Consider the following 25,940-nt stretch of genomic DNA (forward strand, 5'->3'; position numbering starts at 1 on the left):
TGTTTGTATATTACAGTTATGGTTAAAAAATGTATAATGTTAATAAATACATAGGTTTGATGAAACAAAGTAGTTGTACTTCTGTGCCTGTGCTTAATTTGTGTTTTCGATGATTTACCTTCTAAAAAAATATGGCATGTCTTGCACCCTCAGAAAGGGCATCTCGCACCCCCAGGGGATGATGGTTCTTAACCTGGAGTTAAGAACCACTGCCTTACAGATCCAGGCTAACACGGCTACCCCTCTGATACTTGACTGCCTCAACTGATACTTTCAGCTCTTGTTTTACCTGTTTTTTGGTTCTCTCATGCCTCTTTTGTTCTTTGTAATTCTTCCCCAACTTGAACGATCCAGCCAGACCATGACCTTTAACCTGTTCCACTACTTGTTCTGCAATTAGTTTTTCCAAAGTTCTTTTGAGAAGACGTCGGTTTCTCTGTATGTCATATCTATATATGGCACTGACATACTTAAATATTGCAATGATGGAAGCTCCCTTCTTCACATTCATTTCCTTGACAGCTGCTAATATCATCACCCGTAAGCCTACATGCAGAATGAAACTAGGGTTCAGATAAAATGAAAAGTTACATGGGAGAAAACGTATTTATGTAGCTCTGTAAATGCATTGCCTGCAAGTGAATTAAAAGGTTAAAAAAAAATAAGCTCGACAACAGAGTAAGCAGTCCTGCTCAAGCTAGTTTTGCAGACCATTACTTTTTAGTCAAGATATTGAATACTGTCTAAGGAGTACATATAAGAGTGGAAACAAAGAAGTCTTGTTTTTATTAACAGGGATATGCAAGTACAATATTTTGGTCTGCCAATAAACCATCTTGTTACAATGGTTCTACTCTAGGTAAAGCTGTGCTGCATGGAGTTCTACAGTGCAGCTCACAACTGGTTTTACCTTTAAAATGGATCTACTAGTAAGGACAATTACAGTTCCCAGAGTGCAGTGCTATATTCTTGAGGAAAACTATCCCTCTGCATCAGAGATGAAGCCATCAGTAAACTGCTCCCTTCATACAAATCAGGTGCAACCCTTGTGCTCCTAGTAAGTTGCCAATACAACCTCAATAAGCAAACTGTTTTATATAGGTTTTGTCTCTCCATGAATACTTACTGGGATACTGTACTTTCTCCTTTGACTTAAGCTCCACTTTCTTTGCTTTTTTCTTTTTGTTTCCTTCAGTAGGCTGGGGTGGAACGAAGAAGTTCACCAATTTACCCTAATAAAGACAACATTCAATAACGGTAGGATGACATATCTGTGACATAATTTTGAACTGTTTTATGAAATTAATATTTTCATTTAGCAGACTAGCAAAAAGCATTTTTACTTCTAAGACATCAGTTCCTCATTAAATACTTTCGCAGGACCACAGGAATGGTCATGCTGGATCGGACACAATGTCCATCTAATCCATTATCCTCTCTCTGACAGTGACCAGCGCCAGATGCTTCAAAGGAAGGTGTAAGAACTTCATGGTAGGCAGATGTGGAATAATCTGCCCTCCACATTTAGTTTCATCCTGATCTTTAATAGGTTGAAACTGACAAACTCTGAAGCATGAATTTAATAGCTCTTCTGAGACTGCTATTATTAATTATAACTCTGGATATTCTTGATATCCATATAAATATCCATTCTCTTCTCAGTTCTTGTTAAATTCTTAACCTCCACAATTTCCTGTACAATGAGTTCCACGGTTTAATTATACATTGAATAAATAAGTATTTCCTTTTATCAGCTTTGAAATTCCCAACCTTTTAATTTCATTGAATGAGTCCTTGTTCTTGTGATAGGAGACAACAGAAAATTCTTATCTACTTTCTGTATACCATTCATGATTTTATATATCTTTATCATGTCCCTTTTTATTCATCTCATTTCTTAGGTAACACTCCCAATTCTTTTTCATCTTTCTTTATATGATAATTTTTTCCAGGTCCCTGACCATACTAGTTCTGTAATATCCTTTTTGAAATGGGTATTTCAGTACTGCATGCAGTATTCCAGGCCACATCACTGATTTACATAAAGACATAATAATGGTCTTTGAATTATTCATCATCCCATCCTTTACGCATCCTAATATCTTGTTAGCTTTTCTGACTGCCGCTGCACATTGAGCTGAAGTTTTCATTTAGCTATATATAATGATGCTCAGCCCTTTTCTTGAGTTGCTACAGTTAACTGAGAAAGTGTATGAGTACTTTAATTGACACTGGATTTAATTTGTCATCATGTTGCCCAATCACCTAGCTTGTTTTGCTCCCTTTGAAGTTCCTCAAAATCTTCTTTGGTGCAAACTAACCTAAAAAATTCTGTGTAATCTGCACTCACCCCCCTTTTCATAGAATTAATAAATATATTAAATCGGATAGGACTAAGTACATAACCTTAAGGCACCCCGCTGTTAACCTTTTGTCATGACAAAAATAGACCATTTAATCCTACTCTTTGCTTTCTGTCTCCTAGGGATCTTGCCTCTCAGCCCATGTCTAATTAGTAGCCTCTTGTGTGGAACTTTGTCAAAAGCCTTTAGGAAGTCTAAATAAAATTATATCCACTGGCTCTTCTTTAGGCACCACCATATTGACCAGCTAAAAGAATTCTAAGAGATTAGTGAGACAGTTTTCCTATACACAAACCATATTAGTTAGACTGTATCATATCATAGTCTTTCAAGTTCTATATTATTTTATCTTATTTCAACCAATTGTCTAGGTACACATTTAAAGTTTACTGGTCTATAATTCCCCAGATCATCCTTGGAGCCTTTTGTAAATATATCTACAATATTTTCTACCCTCCAATTCTTAGGAACAGTTGCTGTTTATAATTAGAAATTACATATTTTTGTAGGCATCTCCATCACTTCATACTTAAGTTCTTCGGAACTCTTGGATGTATTATCAAGGCCTCATGACTTTCTGCTTTTTAATGTGAAAGATGAGAGCCACAAAGAGCCGTGTGTGGCTCGAAGGCTTGCCTCTCTCACCAACAGAAGTTGGTCCAATAAAAGATATTACTACACCCATCTTGTCTCGCTAATATACTGGGACCACCACCGGTACAACTACACTGCTTTTTAATTTTTTAATTTTTTCAGTTTGCTTCAGCACCTCTTTTTCTGATATCACTATCTCCAAGACTACACATAAGAATGGCCATACTGGGTTAAACCAAAGGTCCATCTAGCTCAGTATCCTGTCTTCCCAGAGTGGCCAATGCCAGGTGCCCCAGAGGGAATGAACAAAACAGGTAATCATCAAGTCATCCATCCCCTGTCACCCATTCCCAGCTTCTGACAAACAGAGGCAAGGTACACGATCCCTGTCCATCCTGGCTAATACCCATTGATGGACCTATCCTCCCTGAATTTTTCTAGTTCTTTTTTGAACCCTGTTATAGTCTTGGCCTTCACGACATCCTCTGGCAAGGAGTTCCACAGGTTGACTGTGTGGTGTGTGAAGAAATACTTCCTTTTGTTTTAAACCTGCTGCCTATTTCATTTGGTGGCCCCTAGTTCTTGTGTTAAGGAAGTGTTATTTACTCCTTCTCATATTTACTTTCTCCACACCAGTCATGATTTTATAGATCTCTATCACATCCCCCCTTAGTCATCTCTTTTTCCAAGCTGAAAAGTCCCAGTCTTATTAATCTCTTTTCATACGCCAGTTGTTCCATACCCCTAATCATTTTTGTTGCTCTTTTCTGAACCTTTTCCAATTCCAATAGATCTTTTTTGAGATGGGGCGACCACATCTGCACACAGAATTCAAGGTGTGGGTGTACCATGGATTTAAATAGAGGCAATATGACTTTCTGTCTTTACACCATCTTTATTAGCAGAAAAGAGCAGATCTAGAACAAATATTGCCCAACATTCTCAGCAGTGAAGACCAATTAAAAAAATTAGCTTTTCAAGTGTCCCTGTCTTTCTTAATTGCTCGTTTGAATTCTGGTGATCCAGTGAATCCATTGATGTTTTTCAGGCTTCCTGCCTCTGATATATACTTAAATAATCTCTTAAGGTATATTTATATTTTAAAAAAAACCCTCAATTATTTGAGCTTTGAAATCCATTCTGGCTGTAATTTATGCTCCTGTTTATTGGCTTCACCTCATAAAGGTCAGATTTCCAAAATTTGAAAGATTTCTCTTTGGGTTGAATAACCTGTTGTAACTTTCCATTTAGTGTTCAAATTATTTATTTGTATTACTTGAGTGCTTAAAAGCCCTAATCTTAGACAATGACGCCATTGTGCTAGGTGCCATACAAATACAGAACAAAGGACAGTCCTTGCTCCGAAGAGATTACAATCTTGGCTTACTCCTTACCTTCATGGTTCCCTTTTTGTTTAGCAGTACACACATCTTGTGAGACTAATTTTTAAGTAGCCTCCAAGCCACCTGTATGGATTTTACTTTCTTTAGTTTTAATTTTAAGGACCTTTTGACTAAACTATTCATTTTGTTGAAAATTCTTTCTAAAATTTCGCATCACTTTTTAAAGCATCACCTGCCCTTTAGCTGTTTAACCTAATTATATATTGTGGTCACTATTACTTAGTGGATCAGCTACTGTTACTGAATTAATTGTGTGTGTTACTTAAGACAAAGTCAAGAATAGCCTCTTCTAGTGTGCTTCAGAACTAGCTGTCCCAAGAAGCAATCACTTAAAATGTCTAGAAGCTGTTTCTCCAGACTTTGTCTTGTTAGTGCCACTTGACCAGTTGGGTAATTGAAATCCCCCATTATCATCATTTTATTAGATTTTGTTGCCTCTGATCTCTCTCAATGTTATGCATTCAATTTCCTTTTTCTGATTCAGTGGGCAGCAGTGTGACTCCTCAGGACACTCACTACGCACAGCTCAGCTAGGTGGCAGCAGCCAGCAAGAGCGCAGTACAGAGCCAACCCTATGGGCAGGAGGAGAAGAGCTAACCTGAGCCTGAGAGGTTGGATTGTTTTACGACCCAATGCAACACTTGTAGTCGGTCTTGTTGATTTTAGGATAAGTTGTAGGGTTCTACACTGTCAAGTATAATACACAAAATGTTAATGTTTGAAAGAAAATTGGTTGCTACAATAAGTCTTTTAGATGGCAAGATTCTATGAAGAAACACATATGGATAGAGATCACTAATATTTTTATTGAAATACATGCTATTGGGAATTGTATGATTATGGGAGACTAATTTCCAGATATACATTGCAAGACAAGTGCTACTAATAATAGTAGGGCCCAGATATTCCTGGATGTGATGGCTGATAGATTTCTTCACCAAGTAGACACCAAACCAACTAGATGGGATGCCATTTTAGATTTAGTATTGGTAAGTGGCAAGGACCTCATAGAAGAGCTGCTTATAGAGGACAGCCTTAGTTTGAGTGACCATGAGATAATCCAGGGTAAACTAAATGGAAGGAGAAACAAAAATAGGTCTGCAAATAGGGTCACTGATTTCAAAAGGGCAAACTTTAAAAAAATAATGGGGATTAGTTAGGGAACTGGACTGAAGAACTCCAGGATCTGACGGCGGAATAGGGTTGGAATTACATTAAGCCAAAGTTGCAGAAGCTACCTGAAGCCTGAATCCCAAGCAAGGGGAAAAAATTCATAGGAAAGGGTTGAAGAGCAAACTGGATGAGCAAGCAGCTCAAACAGATTATTAAGAGAAAGCGGAATGCTTACAAAGAATAGAAGATGAGAAGGATCAGAAAAAAAAGCTACCTCTTGGAGATCAGAAAATGTAGGGGGAAAGTGAGAACTCTCAAAAGCCGAGCAGAATTGGACCTTACAAAGGAAATTAAAACCAATAGTAAAAGGTTCTATAGCCATATATACAGAAAGAAAACAAGGAAAGAAGAGAGACCGCTAAGTATTGAGGATGGGCTGGAAATTAAAGACAATTTAGGCATGGCTCAACACCTAAACAAATACTTTGCCTCAGTTTTTAATAAGGATAATGAGGAGCTTGGATCAGTGGTAAGATAGCTAATGGAAATGAGGATATGGAAGTAGCAATTACCATGTCTGAGATGGAAGTCACACCCAAAGAGCTTAAGGGGATCAAATTGGAGGGCCCAGATATCTCCATACAAGAATATTAAAGGAATTGGCACACTAAATGACAAGCCCAATAGGGAGGATTTTTAATGAAGGGGTTGTACTCTGTGACCAGAGAATTGCTAATATAATACCTATTTTTAAGAAAGGGGGAAAATAGTGACCCAGGAAACTACAGGCCCATTAATTTGACCTCAATTGTACACAAATTTTGAAAGAGACAGTAGTTAAGGATAGAGATAAATGGTAATTGGGATAAAATATAACATGGTTTTTATGAAAGGTGGATTATGCCAGACCAACCTGATCTTTTTTTGAGAAGACAACTGATTTTTTAGACAAAGGAAATGCAATAAGGATCTACCTGGATTTCAGTAAGGAATCTGAAGCAGTTCTACATGGGAAATAAATAATTAGGTAAACTGGAGAAGATAGGGATTAATACGAGATGTGAACGGTGGATAAGGAACTAGTTAAAACTGGAGATTACAACGAGTCATACTGCAACATGAATGGTCAGGCTGGACAGAGGTTACTAGTGGAGTTCCTCTGGGATCGGTCTTGGGACCAATCTTATTTAACATTTTCATTCAAGACCTTGGCACAAAGTGGATGACACAAAGTTGGGAGGTATTGCCAATATGGAGGAGGACCGGAATATCATACAAGAATATATGGAGGACTTGAAAACTGGAGTAATAGAAATGGGATGAAATTTAATAGTGCAAAGTCATGCACACAGAGACTAACAACAAAAATTTTTGCTAGAAGATGGGAATTTATCAGTTGGAAGTGACAGAGGAGGAGAAAGACCTGTGTGTATTGAATCACAGAATCATAGAATATCAGGGTTGGAAGGGACCTCAGGAGGTCATCTAGTCCAACCCCCTGCTCAAAGCAGGACCAATCCCCAACTAAATCATCCCAGACTGGGCTTTGTCAAGCCTGGCCTTAAAAATATCTAAGGAAGGAGATTCCACCACCTCCCTAGGTAACGCATCCCAGTGTTTCACCAGTCTCCTAGTGAAAAAGTTTTTCCTAATATCCAACCTAAATCTCCCCCACTGCAACTTGAGACCATTACTCCTCATTCTGTCATCTGCTACCACTGAGAACAGTCTAGATCCATCCTCTTTGGAACCCCCTTTCAGGTAGTTGAAAGCAGCTATCAAATCCCCCCTCATTCTTCTCTTCCGCAGACTAAACATTCCCAGTTCCCTCAGCCTCTCCTCATAAGTCATGTGTTCTAGTCCCCGAATCATTTTTGTTGCCCTCCGCTGGACTCTTTCCAATTTTTCCACATCCTTCTTGTAGTGTGGGGCCCAAAACTGGACACAGTCCTCCAGATGAGGCCTCACCAATGTTGAATAGAGGGGAACGATCACGTCCCTCGATCTGCTGGCAATGGCAATGCCACTGGCCTTCTTGGCAACAAGGGAACACTGTTGACTCATATTCAGCTTCTTGTCCACTGTCACCCCTAGGTCCTTTTCTGCAGAACTGCTGCCTAGCCATTCGGTCCCTAGTCTGTAGCGGTGCATGGGGTTCTTCAGTCCTAAGTGCAGGACTCTGCACTTATCCTTGTTGAACCTCATCAGTTTTCTTTTGGCCTAATCCTACAATTTGTCTAGGTCCCTCTGTATCCTATCCCTACCCTCCAGTGTATCTACCTCTCCTCCAAGTTTAGTGTCATCTGCAAACTTGCTGAGGGTGCAATCCACACCATCCTCCAGATCATTTATGAAGATATTGAACAAAACCAGCCCCAGGACTGACCCTTGGGGCACTCCGCTTGATACCGGCTGCTAACTAGACATGGAGCCATTGATCACTACCCGTTGAGTCCGACAATCTAGCCAGCTTTCTATCCACCTTCTAGTCCATTCATCCAGCCCATACTTCTTTAACTTGCTGGCAAGAATACTGTGGGAGACCGTGTCAAAAGCTTTGCTAAAGTCAAGGAACAACACGTCCACCACTTTCCCCTCATCCACAGAGCCAGTTATCTCGTCATAGAAGGCAATTAGATTAGTCAAGCATGACTTGCCCTTGGTGAATCCATGCTGACTGTTCCTGATCACTTTCCTCTCCTCTAAGTGCTTCAGAATTGATTCCTTGAGGACCTGCTCCATGATTTTTCCGGGGACTGAGGTGAGGCTGACTGACCTGTAGTTCCCAGGATCCTCCTCCTTCCCTTTTTTAAAGATGGGCATTACATTAGCCTTTTTCCAGTCGCCCGGGACTTCCCCGGATTGCCATGAGTTTTCAAAGATAATTGCCAATGGCTCTGCAATCACATCCACCAACTCCTTTAGCACTCTCCCATGGTGATCAGAGGATGGCTATGAACTGCAATATGATGCGGCTGTGAAAAAGGCTAATGCAATTCTAGCATGCATCAGGCAAGGTATTTCCAGTAGCGATAGGGAAGCATTCCTGCCATTATACAAGGCGCTGGTGACACCTCACCTGGAATACTGTGTGCAGTTCTGATGTCCCATATATAAGAAAGATTAATTCAAACTGGAACAGGTGCAGGGAAGGGCTACTAGGATGATCGGAGGCGTTGAAAATCTACCTTATGAGAGGAGACTGTTTAGCTTAATCAAATTAAGGCTGACGGGAGATATGACTGCTCTCTATAGATACATCAGAGGATAAAAAATACCAGGAAGGGAGAGGAGTTATTTAAGTTAAGAGCCAATGCTGACACAAAAACAAATGGATATAAGTCGGCATCAACAAGCTGCGACTTGAAATCAGATGAAGATTTCTAACAATCAGAGGAGTGAAGTTCTAGAACAACAACTTCCCAAGGGAACCAATGGGGGCAAAAAACCTAACTTTTTTAAGACTAAGCTTGATAAGTGTATTGAATGGACAGTTCAATGAGATGGGCCACATGCCATTGTAGGCAATCTGACTGCCAGTAGCAAATATCCCCAATAGAGGAGGAGGGCTTTGAGTTACAACATAGAATTCTTTCACAGGTATCTGGCTGGTATTTCTTGCCCACATGCTCAGGGTCCAACTGAGCACAATATTTGGGGTCAGGAGGGACTTCCTCCCAGGCCATATTGACAGAGACCTTCGAGGGAAGGGAGGTTGGGACTTGAGTCATTTGCTGGTTTAAATTAGAGTAAACAGTGGATTCTCTGTAACTTGAAGTCTTTAAATTGTGATTTGAGGACTTCAGTAACTCAGCCAGAGTTTATGGTTCTATTACAGGAGCAGGTAGCTAATCTGCTGGCAGGCCGCAAGGTAGGCGGGGACATTCTGGCCGCCGCCTCCCGCAGCTCCCATTAGCCGGGAACAGCGAATTGCGGCCACTGGGAGCTGCAGGCAGCCATGCCTGCAGACGGTCAACGTAAACAAACTGTCTCGCAGCCCACCAGCAGATTACCCTGATGGGCCATGTGCGGCCCATGGGCCGCAGGTTGCCCACCAACGATCTAGTTAGAATGTAATACACAACGGAACGTGGAGGAGTAAATTCCCAACATATGATGTGCCAAATTCTGTACACAGATCAATGAAGATATCCCAGTGAAGACTACGTAATGTGCGTGCATGCATACAAGGCCAAAATTTGATCCGTTTTCTATGTTATAAGTCTCATTTAAAATATATCAGAAGCGTAGCCATGTTAGTCTGGATTTGTAAAAGTGGCAGAGTCCTGTGGCACTCTATAGACTAAATGACGTATTGGAGCATAAGCTTTCGTGGGTGAATACCCACTTCGTCAGATGCATGTAGTGGAAATTTCCAGAGGCAAGTATAAATATGTAAGCAAGAATCAGGCTAGGGATAACGAGGTTAGTTCAATCAGGGAGGATGTGGCTCTCTTCTAGCAGCCGAGGTGTAAACGCCAAGGGAGGAGAAACTGCTTTTTGTAGTTGGCTAGTCAGTCACAGTCTTTGTTTAATCCTGAGCTGATGGTGTGAAATTTGCAAGTGAACTGAAGCTCAGCAGTTTCTATTTGAAGTCTGGTTCTGAAGTTTTTTTGCTGCCGGATGGCTACCTTTAAATCTGCTATTGTGCGTCCAGGGAGATTGAAGTGTTCTCCTACAGTTCTCCAACACTTTATCCCTAGCCTGATTCTTGCTTACATATTTATACTTGCCTCTGGAAATTTCCACTACATGCATCTGACGAAGTGGGTATTCACCCATGAAAGCTTATGCTCCAATATGTCTGTTAGTCTATAAGGTGCCATAAGACCCTTTGCCGCAGTTAAAATATACTTTGCCTGGAATCTCTGCACTTTTACCATCCCTTTTTCTAAAAAGCAAGCTAATAAAGTAACTTGCCTACAACTGAGACTTTGTTCTTCATTCACATCAATGACAAACAATACAAATTGCTCCTCATAATATTTTGTACTGTTCTCCTATTCACATCACCAAGGACCATGTGCTAACAGACAGACTATTTCTTTCACTTGCACAGCTTTTCATTACAGACTTTGCCACACAAAAAATGATAGCTAAACACCAGGAACATGCCTCACATATTAGAAGTACCTTGTTTGTTCCCAAAATCTACCATAGTTCTCTCACCTCGGGTAGTGTCAGCACATCTTGTTTAACATCTCGTCGGGTGTGTGTCAGAATAAGAGCCAGTACCTCTACTGTCTTTCCAAGACCCATCTCATCTGCCAGGATTCCTCCAGGCCACGGAGGCCCTGCAACTGGGTGTTCACGGATAATGCTAAAGATTAAAGACACACCCAAACAAAATTTAACAAGTTACAAACTAGTGTGACCAGAAGAGTAGTATGTGTTCGAAGTAGCAGAGATAATGAATAATTTCTGCAAGCTACATATATAGAGAGAAATATGCACCTGTGTTAAAGAAAACTGCTTTGGTGGCTATGTTTAAACAGATTACAAAACAATAACTTACATAATTTTCAAAAGGTTAAGATGAACAAAAACTGCATAAAGCAACTATACACTACAGTATACAAACAAATTTACTTCTCACAAAGTTCATAATTTGTTAAAGCAATACTAGTTACTGTATTAATCTATTTTCTTGTCCAAGATCAATAGAAAAATGAAAGTTTATACTGTCTCTTTGCTGTAAACTTTAAAAACTTGGAACACAAATTGAAGGGTTGTAGCCTTCAAGTCATTAATTAAAAAAGAATGAATCCATTACACTTGAATTAAGAAAAAAAGTTCTTACAGCGAATATACTGATGACATTAACCTACAATTTATAAACTTTCTTCTCCCTGCCACACCCCACATTTTCTTCTTTCATATTAAATATCCTATACCTCTTATTCTACATTTACTAACTGAAAAGACACGGTTATTACTTATCCAATGCTCTTCATGTGAAGGTTTCTAACAAAATTTTCACAAAGTGGCATGTTTAGGTGCTGCCAGGAACAACAGTGTTCCCTCTACAAAACAAAATCAACTCACCAGCCAGTAAATGGATTATAGTAGAGTTTTACTCCATCTGGAGTGATGACCTCTCGCCATAGAAAGTGTAGTGTGTTTTCTATAGAGAAGGAAACCATATGAATATTACAAGATTTTTCATAGTGCTTAGAACTGCACAGCATTATTATGACATTTAAAGGCAAACAGGAACCAAAAACTGGAATTAGTTGCCTATAACTGGAAGTTCTTTGACATGTGTGGTCCCTATCTGTACTGCACACGTGAGCGTGTGCACACACCATAAACCCATGTCCAGAAATTCTAACAAGCAATGTTTGTTGCCCTACAAATGCACAGTAGTTCTCCTCATGCTCCAGACTGAGGGTGTAAGAGGAAATGCAGGCTGATACCTCTCTAGTTCCTCTTCTTACTGCAAATCTAGTAGGATCCAAACAAGAGGAGACAGACAGTGGGTAATGGAATTCAGATAGGGACCACACATCTCAAAGAGCTTCCAATTACAGACAAGTAACCTCCATTTCTTCTTCAAGTACTCGTCCCTACGTGCATTCCACACAAGTGACTGAGAACCTGTATTGGGACTGGAGTGGGGTGAGGGAGACAGAGCAGCAAAGATGCTTGAAGTACTGAAGTTCCCACAGCACTGCATCTGCAGCAGAGGACTACACTAGCATGTAATGTTTTGTGAGTGTGTGCCTGGAACTCTAGGTAGCCACTCTGCACATGTCCAGTAATGGTACTTCTGGCAGGGATGCTGGGTAGCAGTGGCCCCAAACTGTGGAGTATGCTTCCTTCTGGGGGTGCGGAGGGGCCCAGGCCAGCCCCCATGTGGGGTATGGAGGGAGTGCCACCCAGCCCTGCTCCACCCCCAACCAGCTCCAGCCGCAGCTCCACTCTGCCCCCAGGCGCAGCTCCAGCCGCAGCTTCACTCCATCCCCTGCTCCGTCCCCAGTCATAGCTCCACTCTGCGCCCTGCTCTGTTCAGACCCCAACCACAGATCCACTCTGCCACCTGCTCAACTGCAGCCCAGCTCTGCCCTCATTCCTGCTCCGCTTCTAGTCCCAGCTCTTCCTCCATACCTAATTCTTTTCCCATCTCTGCTTTCAACCCAAGCTCCTCTGCTGAGCCAACTGTGCAGTAAGAGAGAGCACGCTGCGGACAGATTCCATAACTGGTAACGGGGGCGGGTGGAGAGGAGGGGTAACAGAAAAAGTTTGGGCACCACTGCTGAAGAGGCACCTTGTGCTCTCATGGTGGAGGTATATGTACTAACTGATAGCTCACAGTGATGTGTCCAGAAGTCCATTTAGATACTCGGAGGATAAAACTTGTTCTCGCAACCTTTCTGCTATTGCAATAAATAACCTTAATGATTTTCTCATCGATTTGGTCCTCTGCAGCTAGAAAACCAAGGCACATCTGACATGGAGGGAATAAAGTCTTCTCTCTTCAGCAGCGGAATGGGGTTTCAGGAAGAAAACAAGTAAGTAGATAGTTTGGTTGTCATGGAACTCAGAAATAACTTTGGGGAGGAATTTGGATGGAAGCAAAGGAAGACCTTTCCCTTGTGCAAACAGTACATGGTGGGTCTGCCATGACGGCTTCCATCTTATTCACACTTCTGGCTCAGGTAATAGCAACCTTCATGGACAGGTGGGAAATGGAGAATGTTCCCAAGGGAAAGATATCTTGCTCTGCCCTGTTATGTAAAAGGCTGTGTGGTGACATTGCCTGACGTTACTTGGGCATGGAAAGAATGAATGAGTGGAAGACCAGACCTGCATGCCAGGCAGACTGCCCTCAGTTCCAGAAGACTGATGTGCAGTCTGGCCTCCTGTGGATCCAGATAACTTGTATGGCATGGTTGTTCAGGTGAGCACCCCAACCCATAAGGGAGCCATCTGTTATGATGGTGACAGAGGGGGCAAGAGTGATGAAGGGGACATCTACTCTTATTCGATCCAGGTTCAACCAGCAGGTAAAAGAAGCGATAGTGGGAACAGTCACTCTGGTGTTGATGTAATCCACGCCCAGTTAGTAGATTTACCGGAGTCCGGCCTGTAGACAGTGTACAGGAAGCCTGGCAAATGATATCACAAGTTCACAAGGTCATGTGGCCTAGAAGAGAAAGCACAGATTACTTACAGACTGAGGACTCTGGTCAAAATGTGCCTATCAGATTGCTCATTAACCGAAATCTTTCCACGGGGAGAAATGCTCTTGCTCCCATAAAGTTTATTATCTGTGTGGGTGTGTTAAAAAGGACTTTTCTTTGTTCACACAGACACCCAGTACTGCTAGAAGATTGGCAACTTTGAGAAGGAACAATCTAACCTCATAGCTGGAGCAACCTATTAGGAGTCAGTCATTGAGATATGGGAAAACTGTTTAACGCCAACATCTCATTTGTGCTACCACCACAGAGAAGACCTTAGTGAATACTCTGGGTGCTATAGAATATCTAAGGGGAAGGGCTCTGAACTGGAAATGTTCCCAACCCACTAAAAACTGAAGGAACTTTTTGTGGGAGAGATTAATATCTGCATGAAAGTAAGTGTCCATGTGGAAAGCCACGAACCACATCCCCTGGGAGGGGATTATTCATGCTAGTGTAACCATCCTAAATTTTGATTTTTGAAGATGTTCACTTATAAATGTCCAGAATGGGTCTCCCTGCTCCATCTTTTAAGGACTAAAAGATAAGGGGACTAGCACTGTCTCTCTCTCTCTCACACCAAGGTGACACTCGGTCTATTGCCCCTCGGAGGAGGAGAGAGTCCACCTTTTGTTGAAAAATAACCTCATGAAAGTGGTCCTTGAAGGGGGACTGGGAAGGGAGTTTGTGGGGAAGAGAAACTCTATGAACTATCCTTGGTGGATAATTTCTAAGACCCAACTGTGAGTCATATTAGGAGTCCCAATTGTGGGTGAAAAGTGAGAGATGGCCCAAAAGATAAGGGGAGGTAAGCGGTGGGTTGGTCTCGGCTGAAGCATCAGAAGTAGCCTTTAGTGGATGAGTGGGAATGGATAAAGGTCGTGGTAGCAGAGGGGTCTGAAAACCAAGACTTCTAAATCCTCTGACATTTATGAGGGGTTGGATGCAGGCCGTACTGGAGTTTCCCATCATAGGTAAAATTTAGTTTGTTTCAGTGCACCTTGTGCGAATGTAAACTGATGAGTGATGCACAGATCCATCTGCACGTCTGACCACATGTTTTTGGCACAGCCTGCTTTCTTCACTGAGGCTTCTCTTTGGCTTTTTCTGTGCTGATATTCTCAATGGCTTTAACTGCAGACCAACAGGTCTGCTGCCATCCTGATTAACCAACAGCAGCAGCTTCCCATGTGTGTTCGGATCAACTTTGGCAGCTTGTAGGTGAGTTCTGAGAATGTCCTTACATCATTTTCACTGGCCTCTTAGCACACATTCTTGTTTTCCACTGTCCATAAAATATGGCTTCGTAGAGTCACATAGCATCCATACATACAAGGTGATCAGCCCAAGGAAGTTGTGCCTGTTTGATTAGGGATTCAACACTAGTCACGCAGCACCAGTCCAGGACTCCAATGGCTGGTACGATGTCTGACCATTTAATATTACTCTAGTTCCTTCAAGTCCTGATACAGAGTGCCCAAATCAAAGATCCAGAATGGGTCTCAGTCTTCCTTTTTTTTTCTTTTGGGGGGGGCGGGGCAGACTGAGGAATAAGGGGAATAGAATCCTCTCCCTTGATACTGTAGTGAGACTTGTTCTATCGCCCCTTGCTGTAGGAAGGAGTCCACCTACTGATAGCAGAACGTCTGTGGAGGATATGGCCTTGACCTACACACCTGCCTCTGGTGTTTTCTCCTTGGGCCCAGGGGGTCAATTCCCAGGAAGTGTATAGTCAACCTCTAGTCTTTCAATGAGTGAAGGAACTCATCCTTTTTCTTACTGAACGGTTCAACTTGTTGAAAGGCAAATCCTGTATGGTATTCTGGACTGCCCTGGAAGCCCCGAAGGGTGAAACCAAGACACACACCTTATAACTACGCCAGTGACTAAGCCATTGCAGCTTGACTAGATGTCTTTGCCGCTCATTTGCCCTCCTCTATGAAGGACTGAAATTGGGCTCTGTCTTCAGGGGGAAACTTGTCCTTAAAGTCAGCCAGCCTGGCATAATTTTTAAAATCATATTTTGCTAACAAAGCCTGGTAGATACTGATATGGAATGGCATGCTCATAGAGGAAAAGACCTCTCTTTCCAAGAAATCAACCTCTTTGAGCCCTTGTCAGCCAGGGTGGTCTTGGAATGCTGTGATCTTACTCTCTCCATGGCTGTCTGTACCACTGGGAAGTTGGGTGATGGGTGAGAGAAAAGAAATTCAACCACTTTGGCAGAGACGAAATAGCATCTCTGAGCCCTCTTAGGCATGGGGGCCCATTAGACTGGGGTGCATCAAACCACCCTTGCTGGCTCCATGATGGCCTCATTAATCAGGAGCACCACCTTGCTTGGACCTGTAGGCTACAGAATAGTCGGTACTGGAAGTCCTGGACCTCCTGATATTTGGAGGTCATTGGCTAACCTCTGAAGTAGCTCCTGGTACTGCCCATGGTCACTTGGCAGAGATAGTGAGGATGGAGTGACAGTTTCTTCCAGAAATGAGGATGAGATTCCCATCAGCACCTGCAGATCTGGATCAATGTCGTTCTCCTCATACTCTGATGATCTGGTGGATGACAAGTAGGAGAAGTGTGGTATGACATGAACGGATCTGGGGTGTTTTCCTTAGGAGTCCCACAGGCCACAATAAGGACAAACGGAGAAATCGACTGGATGTGGGGGCCCCACTAAATCAGGTGCCAGCAGTGCTTGGGGAAGTCATATCTGGGAGGACGGCATCCAGAACTCCTTGACTGCCTATCAAAGCTCAGCTCTCTCTGAGGAGAAAAGAGACCATCCAGGGTGTCTGATTCATCTGCATCTGAGAACTGTTCTTTCTCCATTCATGGGGCCAACAATATTAGAGGATGCATGCATGCATGACCAGGGAAGAGTATAAAAATATTGCTCGGCCATGCAGGAGTGAAATCAGGAAGGCCAAATCACACCTGGAGTTGCAACTAGCAAGGGATGTTAAGAGCAACAAGAAGGGTTTCTTCAGGTACGTTACCAACAAGAAGGAAGACAAGGGAAGTGTGGGCCCCTTACTGAATGAGGGAAGCAACCTAGTGACAGAGGATGTGGAAAAAGCTAATGTACTCAATGCTTTTTTTGCCTCTGTCTCCACGAACAAGGTCAGCTCCCAGGCTACTGCACTGTGCAGCACAGCATGGGGAGAAGGTGACCAGCCCGCTGTGGAGAAAGAAGTGGTTCGGGACTATTTAGAAATGCTGGACACGCACAAGTCCATGGGGCCGGATGCACTGCATCCGAGAGTGCTAAAGGAGTTGGCGGATATGATTGCAGAGCCATGGGCCACTATCTTTGAAAACTCATGGCGATCCAGGGAAGTCCCGGATGACTGGAAAAAGGCTAATGTAATGCCCATCTTTAAAAAAGGGAAGGAGGAGGATCCTGGGAACTACAGGTCAGTCAGCCTCACCTCAGTCCCCGGAAAAATCATGGAGCACGTCCTCAAGGAATCAATTCTGAAGCACTTAGAGGAGAGGAAAGTGATCAGGAACAGTCAACATGGATTCACCAAGGGCAAGTCATGCTTGACTAATCTAATTGCCTTCTATGACAAAATAACTGGCTCTGTGGATGAGGGGAAAGTGGTGGACGTGTTGTTCCTTGACTTTAGCAAAGCTTTTGACACGGTCTCCCACAGTATTCTTGCCAGCAAGTTAAAGAAGTATGGGCTGGATGAATGGACTAGAAGGTGGATAGAAAGTTGGCTAGATTGTCGGACTCAACGGGTAATGATCAATAGCTCCATGTCTAGTTAGCAGCCGGTATCAAGCGGAGTGCCCCAAGGGTCAGTCCTAGGGCCGGTTTTGTTCAATATCTTCATTAATGATCTGGAGGATGGTGTGGATTGCACCCTCAGAAAATTTGCAGATGACACTAAACTTGGAGGAGAGGTAGATACACTGGAGGGTAGGGATAGGATACAGAGGGCCCTAGACAAATTGAAGGATTGGGCCAAAAGAAATCTGATGAGGTTCAACAAGGATAAGTGCAGAGTCCTGCACTTAGGACTGAAGAATCCCATGCACCGCTACAGATTAGGGACCGAATGGCTGGGCAGCAGTTCTGCAGAAAAGGACCTAGGGGTTACAGTGGACGAGAAACTGGATATGAGTCAACAGTGTGCCCTTGTTGCCAAGAAGGCCAATGGCATTTTGGGCTGTATATATAGGGGCATTGCCAGCAGATCGAGGGATGTGATCGTTCCCCTCTATTCAACATTGGTGAGGCCTCATCTGGAGTACTGTGTCCAGTTTTGGGCCCCACACTACAAGAAGGATGTGGAAAAACTGGAAAACGTCCAGCGGAGGGCAACAAAAATGATTAGGGGACTAGAACACATGACTTATGAGGAGAGGCTGAGGGAACTGGGAATGTTTAGTCTGCAGAAGAGAAGAATGAGGGGGGATTTGATAGCTGCTTTCAACTACCTGAAAGGGGGTTCCAAAGAGGATGGATCTAGACTGTTCTCAGTGGTAGCAGATGACAGAACGAGGAGTAATGGTCTCAAGTTGCAGTGGGGGAGGTTTAGGTTGGATATTAGGAAAAACTTTTTCACTAGGAGACTAGTGAAACACTGGAATGCGTTACCTAGGGAGGTGGTAGAATCTCCTTCCTTAGAAGTTTTTAAGGTCAGGCTTGACAAAGCCCAGTCTGGGATGATTTAGTTGGGGATTGGTCCTGCTTTGAGCAGGGGGTTGGACTAGATGACCTCCTGAGGTCCCTTCCAACCCTGATATTCTATGATTCCTGCCTGACGGCTGGAGAGGGGATGGTTCTTGTGTCATAAAAGCAGTTTCATCCTCCAGTTTCACCCTCGGGACCAATGAAGAGTCAGGTCCAGCACTTTTGGATGGAGCTGGCAGTTGTTGGTCCTTGTGTTTCAGAGCCGGAGCCACTGATGGAACCAGATTCTTTTTCTTGTGCGTGCTACCTTTCAGTCTCAGGGTTTTTAGTGGTCCTGGCACCACAGCATCCATGTGTGAGGCTCTCCCGTCTTGGGTAGGGTTAGGGAGGGATCTCTTCATTTATGAACATATCCTTGCAACCATGAGAGTGCCCCCTACTCTCCTGGGAAGTCTGGAAAGAAGATTCCTTGGCTTAGCAGCCATAGATTCTATTCCTAAGCTTGTGCTTGGAGGGGCACTACTCATTTGATGGGACTGATATACACAGGCATCTCCTTGACCCAGATCATAGTGATGTCTCAGCCTTCTTCATAAGGTGTTTCCTTAATCAAAGTTCATGAGCTTCATGTGTTCATGGTGGAAACAAGTGAGATGCTGCACTTTACTGCTTGGGTGCAAAGCATAATGCTGCAGAGACAGCATTGGTGATCATCACTCATGAAGAAGTAGTGAGGGCAGGACATGCAGCTCTTGAATCCCCAGGACTCTGGGCATAGTCCCAGACTGCAAGGAGGGAGTCCCCAGTATGGGGGGAAAGAACAAGCTATACTACCTATACTAATATAAAAACTATAAAACTATTTACAATACTTATTTACAAGCTATCAAAGAGAAAAGTTGGAGAAATCTGCAGACATGGGGTTCCAACTCAGGCCATGCAGCAGTAAGAAGGAACTGCAAAGGCGTCAGCCTGCATTGCTTCTTATGTCTTCAGTCTGGAGCACAAATAGAACTACTCCACACGTGAGAGCCAATGGGCATGGTTTGTTAGAATTTCTGGACTCGGCCATATGGCGCACATGTACACTCATATAGGCAATATGCATAGTGACCAGCACTTGAAAAAGTATCTTCAGAGCGGTAGGGTCTACCAGCTTGATCAATTGTTCCCTGGCTCACCAGAACTATATACTGTAATAATATATAATCCTTAGTCTAAAACTCTGGCTTCTTGTTGATCATAACACATCCACAGCAATGCAGAATCAATGCCAAGGCTGCTCCAAAAGACATAGTAAGTAAGTAATGAACAATGGTAGGGAAATTCAGTGTATAGCCCAAAATATTCTGAAGCTGACAACTGATCATGGATAATAGCTATTTTTCAAACTTAAATACTTTAATTACAAGACTACTTTATTTTGTGAAATGTTATATTTTGAAACAATTGTAAAATGCAACGTATCCAGATTGACAATGTCTATATTAAGTTCTAGACCAGAATGAAAACAGCTCACAATTAAAAAAAAAAACCCACAAAAATAACGCTTAACTAGTTGACTCAAATACAACTACAATTTTTATTAATAAAATAATAAAAGCAAAGCTTCTAATTACTAAATTATCAAGGAGACTATTCTCATAAAATTGTGCTAGTTCATATTCAATCCTTTTTGATACTGTATTGTTAATTTGTTTTGAGTAGTGTTATAATCAAGATGTGCATTTGTTGTCCACAGCCATGTACTTGCCATTGGTAGGGTTGTTTCTGAAATTCTCCCGTTGCAACATCCAGTTCACAGCCTCACTTTGATAGGGCCTCAATACAGGAATCAATGCAGAGTGCTGTACGTCCTCCCACAAAAACTGGATTTCCTGCTGATGTGTGTGCCTCACAAAGTCATACAGCTCTTCAATATTCTGTCGTTCCAGCTCTCTGTCAGATTCTTCCTCATCCTCTTCCAACACATCTGCATATATGAAGAAACATATCATCTTACCCCATCTTTATCAGCAACTAACATCACCTCAATTAAATAAGCCTAGCTTTATTGCTACATGTTTAGTTAATATATGAAAACAGTTAAGCACTGCTTCCATAAAGAGTATGAACTGAGTATATTTTATTTTAGTTGATTGTTCCTGGTGGGGGTGACAGTAGTAGACAAAGATGGGAATTAAATTCCTGAATCTTAACACTGGCATTTTTTCAGACTGCAAACTTACCAAATGCTTAGAAGCAGGAAGAGGTGGTTCCTTAGCAGGTGCTGGGCCCAAATATTATCCATTTGAAGTACGGATACTCCAGGGTTTCTCCTCTATTGAAGTCCCAATAGGGCATACAGCAAAACAAGGTTTTTTTAAGCATGCTATGCTCTTTAGAGCTTCAGTAAAATGGAAGTCACAGCCCCAGATCAAAGTGTAAAAGACAACACGGGGAAGAAAATACTACCTTTCTGCTCCATTTCCAACTAAGAAAGGAGAAGCAAAACATGACAAACTGACCATTTCTTGGCCCCCCCTCAAGGGAGGGGCATGTAAAAAGAATTTGTACTGCCTTCTCCCAGCCTGAGGCAGGAAAGAATGTGTCATGGAAGCCGAAGGAGAGAAAAGGGTGAGGGAGAAGATTTGGAAATGTTCTTTCCGTGGTGCCCCATGAGGGAGGGAAAAAAATTAGATGGATCCTTTGCCTCAACTTCATGAGCAAGGGAAGGGAAGAGAGAAGAGAAATGCTCTGTCTGGCTCAAATATGATAGAGAGAAAGTGAGAGGAACGCTTCCCTCACACACATAAGGGTTACTACACTTTCCTTCATGTGATTACATACATTGTTCTAATGGCAAACCTAAAAAACCCCCAAATAAATGGAAAATCTTAATAGCAAAACACCCTGTTTTCTGAAGCACAAAACTGGAGAAGTATCCAAAATTACTCTGAAGTGAACCCCAAAGAAATGTATGCAACATTTAGGACCACGTGTTCAACTGATGGGAATCAGCATGGCTTTATTATTTCAACTGAACTAGACTGATTAATATCAATGAAGGATTAGTCCTTAGTTTCTATCTTATAATTGTGGGCTCAGGGGGGTTCTTTTGTTTCAATTGTTTTTAATAAATATTTTTCTAGATATTTCATGCTGCCTTTGAAATGTCAGCATGTCAAAAAAAATTGATATAAATGCACCACAAAATTCAGAGATTCTTGCTTCAGAATTAAGGCCAGGATGGTGCAGAATAAAAATAAACTTGTTTAAGAGATATAAACCTTCTAATAACCATGTTTTTCTAGATTGTCTTTTAAATTTGCTTGTACTAATTTCTACATTTTTTGCCTTGCTAAGTGAAACGCACTTTTAAAACAAAAATGCTAGCAATCAAGAGTATACAAGTTCATGAATCTCATATATCCATGCAATGTGAACTTTAGTGAGCATACAAAATTTCAAATTCAAATCTCCATTTTTTAAAGTTATGAAACATATTCCCATGACGACACTCTGAACCCAGCACTTCTGTGGGTGCCCTTGGGAAATATTCAAATGTAAAGATAATTTGCATCACTAGATTGGAGATACTCCCTAACCCTCTAATTAACTTATTCTCAGTTTATTACTAAGAACTAGGCCTAATTAATGATGTCAGTATTTCAGCTGTTTCTGAGCCATATAAACAAGCTAAATAATTAAAATTCACCATGATAAATGTTCCAGGATTTACAGGCTCACCTTTCTGGGGAAAAAAATGCTTCCTGATATACCTGTCCTATTTGTCCAGAAGGCATATAATAAATAAAGCATCATTTTGCCATCATCTGGTTCTCTAAAGAGCTTCTGTAAAATCAGGAAGAGTACCATTACTAGTTCTTTCTGCATATTATTAACCAAGGAACCAAAGGTCATGACGAGAGGAAATTCTTTAGTTGCCTATATACCAATGCTAGGAGCCCACATAACAAACAAGAGGAATTAGAATTGCTCATTTAAGAGCAAAAATTGGATCTAGTTGGTATTACCGAAACCTGATGGGAAGATTCTCATGACTGGAATGTTAAAATCAAGGGTTATAACCTAATTAGGAAGGATTGAGTGAGCAAAGGCAAGGAGGAGTGACACTGTGTCATAAATGATATTGCTTGTTTCTGAGTCACTGATAACTTGGAAGAAAATTATCTTCAGTACTAACAGATAAAGCACAAAATGGGATATTACTTGGTGTCTGCTACAAGCCCCAAAATCACACTAGGGAAAAGGATGACCCGGCTGAATAAATAACAATCTATGCTGTGTAGGAAAAAAGCTCTGTGATAATGGGGACTTCAATCTGAGTGACAGGTGCTGGGAAGCCTCATGCTGCCAGTACTAAAACATCCTTGAAATTTCTAAATAATACAAATGACAATTTCTTAACTCAAAAAAAAAAATGTTGCTCCAACATGGGGGAATGATATATAGTAGACCTTGTCTTGACAGATAAAGAGGAACTGATCACAGAACTAAAAGGTGATGGTAACTTGGATACAAGTGATCATGACTTGATAACATTTATAACGTGCAAATAGAATAAAGTCCAGACCATTGATATATACACACTTGGTGCTTTAAGAGGTCCAGTTTCACAAAGCTGAAAACAATTATGAACCATAATAGCTGAGAGGAAGAATTTAATCAGAAAAATGTGTAAAATAATTGCGATTGTTTTAAAGAACACTTTACTAGATGCCCCCCCAAAAAATCACAATATCACAATTGAGGAAGAAAGTTGTATTGGTCAAAAAACAGATCTGGTTTAGAGGGGAAGTGATGGCAGCTATAAAAAAGAATATATAATAAATGGAGAAAGATGAAGTTTATAGTAATGAATATAAATCAGAAGCTATGAAATGTAGAAAACTGTTAAGGGAAGCAAAGGGACACAAGGAGAAATCTATGCCCAGCAGATTTAAAGACAATAAGGAGTTTTTAAAGTATATTCGGAGTAAAAAGAATCCTAACAATGGTATCGGTCCATTGATAGTCAGAAATGGTAGAATTATCAACAATACTGTAAAAGGCAGAAATGTTCAATAACTATTTCTGTTCTGTATTTCGGGAAAAACAGATGATACAGTCATATCATATCATAACATTCTTTCCATTTCTGGTATCTCAGGAAGATGTTAGAAAACAGCTACTGAAGTTAGACATTTTTAAATCAGCAGGTCTAGATAACCTGATCCCAAGAATTTTTAAGAAGTTGGCTGAAGACCATTAATGTTGATAAATCTTGAAACACTGGGGAAGTTCCAGAAGACTGGAAGAAAGCTAATTTTGTGCCAGTATTTTAAAAGTATAAATAGAATGAGCCAGGTAAGTATAGGCCTGTCAGCTTGACATTGATCCGGGCAAGATAATGGAGTGGCTGATACAGATTCAATTAATAAAGAATGAAAGGAAAGTAACAATTTAATTCCAATCAACATGGGTTTATGGAAAATGGATCCTATCAAGCTACCTTTTTTTTAAAGAGATTGCAAGTTTGGTTGATAAAGGCAATAGAGTTGATGTAATATACTTAGACTCCTGTAAGGCATTTGAGTTGGTGCTGCCAGACATTTCAATTAAGGAACTAGGAACGATAAAAAATTAACATGGCACACATTAAAAGGATTAAAAGTTGGCTAACTGATAGGTCTCAGCATGAAATTGTAAATGAGGAATCATCATCAAATGGCTGCGTTTCTAGTGGTGTCGTGCAGGGATCAGTTCTCAGCACTATGCTATTTAAAATTTTAATTAATGACTTGGAAGAAAAATCACTGATAAGTTAGCAGATTAGAAGAAAATTGGGGGGAGTGATAATATTGAAGAGGACAGGTCACTGATACTGAGAAATTTGGATTGCTTGGTCATAGCTGTGCATAAGCAAACAATATGCATTTTAATAAGGCTAAATGTAAATATATACATATAGAAACAAAGAAGGTAAGCCATACTAACATGATGGGGGACTCTCTACTGGGAAGCGGTGACTCTGAGGAAGATTTGGGGATTATGGTGATAATCAGCTGAACATGAGCTCCCAATGTGACCCTGTGGCCAAAAGAGCTAATGTGATCCTGAGATGCATAAGCAGGAATCTTGAGCAGAAGTAGAGGGGTTATTTTACCCCTCTATTTGGCACTGATGCAACTGCTGCTGGAACAGTGTGTCCAGTTTTGGTGACCACAATTCAAGAAAGATGTTGATAAATTGGAGAGGGTTCAGAGAAGAGCCACAAGAATGATTAAAGGATTATAAACATGCCTTATAGTGATAGACTCAAGGATCTCAAACTATTTATCTTAACAAAGAGAAGGTTAGGGGGTGACCTGTTTATAGTCAGTAAGTTCCTATATGGTGAACAAATATTTAATAATGGGCTCTTCAGTCTATCAGAGAAAGACATAACATGATCCAATGGCTGGAAGTTGAAACTAGACAAATTCAGATTGGAAATAAGGCATAAATTGGTAACCATTGGAATTATTTACCAAGGGCCATAGTAGATTCTCTATCGCTGACAATTTTTAAATCAGGATTGGATGTTTTTCTAAATGATATGGTCTAGGAATTATTTTAGGGATGTTCTATGGTCTCTGTTACAAAGAAGGTTAGACTAGAGGATCACAATCATCCCTTCTGGCCCGCAAATCTACAACTCTGTTCTGCTCTGTGTTGTCTTTATTGTACCTCTAATGCCAGTTATGTCATAGTCTCCCAAAATATGCACAGTAAGTCGTCTTATCCTATTTATTACAAAATGTTTAAAATTGCAATTACCTCCTCTTTCACCTTTCCCATCCATGTAATTACCCATATAATATATGCTGGATTTTGGAGGGTGGGGGGATGGGGTTGGGGAGTGGGGGTTGGTAGATTCAGAGTTACTCTTCTTCCCATCACTAATCCAAAAAGGAAAAAAAAGAGCAGACAAGTAATTTTTATATCTTACATATGTATGCTTTGGTCCAGTGAAGATATAGCCCATACCTCCCCTAGAATAATGGTTCTCTTAGAGAACATCCAAAAATCGTTCTCCGTATATCAAAAATCTTTTCACAGTCACCCTTCTATCTCCATGGTTTAAAAAGTCCACACTGCCCATTTATCTTGGTCTAGTAGGAAACTTTCTGGGTTGAGTAGAGGGATCTAATCTAATCAGTTTTGACAGAATTGTTTTAATAAAAATATAAATAACTGATGAAATACTTTTCTCCCAAGTCTGCAGGCAGAAAGTTCCAATGCCTCTGCTGATGCCTATAGCTTTGCTAAGCATCTGTGGAGTGAAATTAACACACAGTTGCAATAGAAATTGCTATGGGAAGCAATGAAAACAATAAGAATAAGGTTAATTTCATTTAATCTCATGGCCAAATACTAAAAGGTGCCAGGTATCTTCCAAGTGCGTACACTTGCCATTGAAATCAATGGTAGATAAGTTATAGGTGTTCAACATCTCTCAGCATTTTCCCCTTAGTGTAAACAATCGCCCAAAGAAATAAATAGCCTTCCATCTTCACCTTCCCTCACCGCATTATAAACTTTACACAGTCAACCCTCTCCATCATACTTAATTCAGTACCCAAGAAGAATATGATGCCATGAAGAGAAGCAT

General features: G+C 41.3%; 1 protein-coding gene across 12 annotated transcripts in view; it reads right to left on the bottom strand.

Annotated features, from left to right (window-relative positions):
* The window catches only part of SHPRH (SNF2 histone linker PHD RING helicase), a 141,002-nt gene that overhangs the window by 93,137 nt on the left and 21,925 nt on the right, over positions 1-25,940 (bottom strand). For 10 of the 12 annotated variants that reach the window (XM_073337550.1, XM_073337542.1, XM_073337547.1 and 7 more), the window contains 5 exons: positions 20,058-20,276; positions 11,519-11,597; positions 10,643-10,793; positions 1,127-1,232; positions 290-546 (listed from right to left, as the gene is read on the bottom strand). In XM_073337550.1, the coding sequence (XP_073193651.1) occupies positions 290-546; positions 1,127-1,232; positions 10,643-10,793; positions 11,519-11,597; positions 20,058-20,276 (812 nt within the window). Of the gene's footprint in view, positions 1-289; positions 564-1,126; positions 1,233-10,642; positions 10,794-11,518; positions 11,598-12,580; positions 13,455-20,057; positions 20,277-25,940 lie in introns of those variants that run through there. The other 2 variants (XM_073337552.1, XM_073337553.1) reach the window with 2 other exon arrangements.

Source organism: Lepidochelys kempii, chromosome 3, assembly GCF_965140265.1.
Source record: "Lepidochelys kempii isolate rLepKem1 chromosome 3, rLepKem1.hap2, whole genome shotgun sequence".
NCBI lineage: Eukaryota > Metazoa > Chordata > Testudines > Cheloniidae > Lepidochelys > Lepidochelys kempii.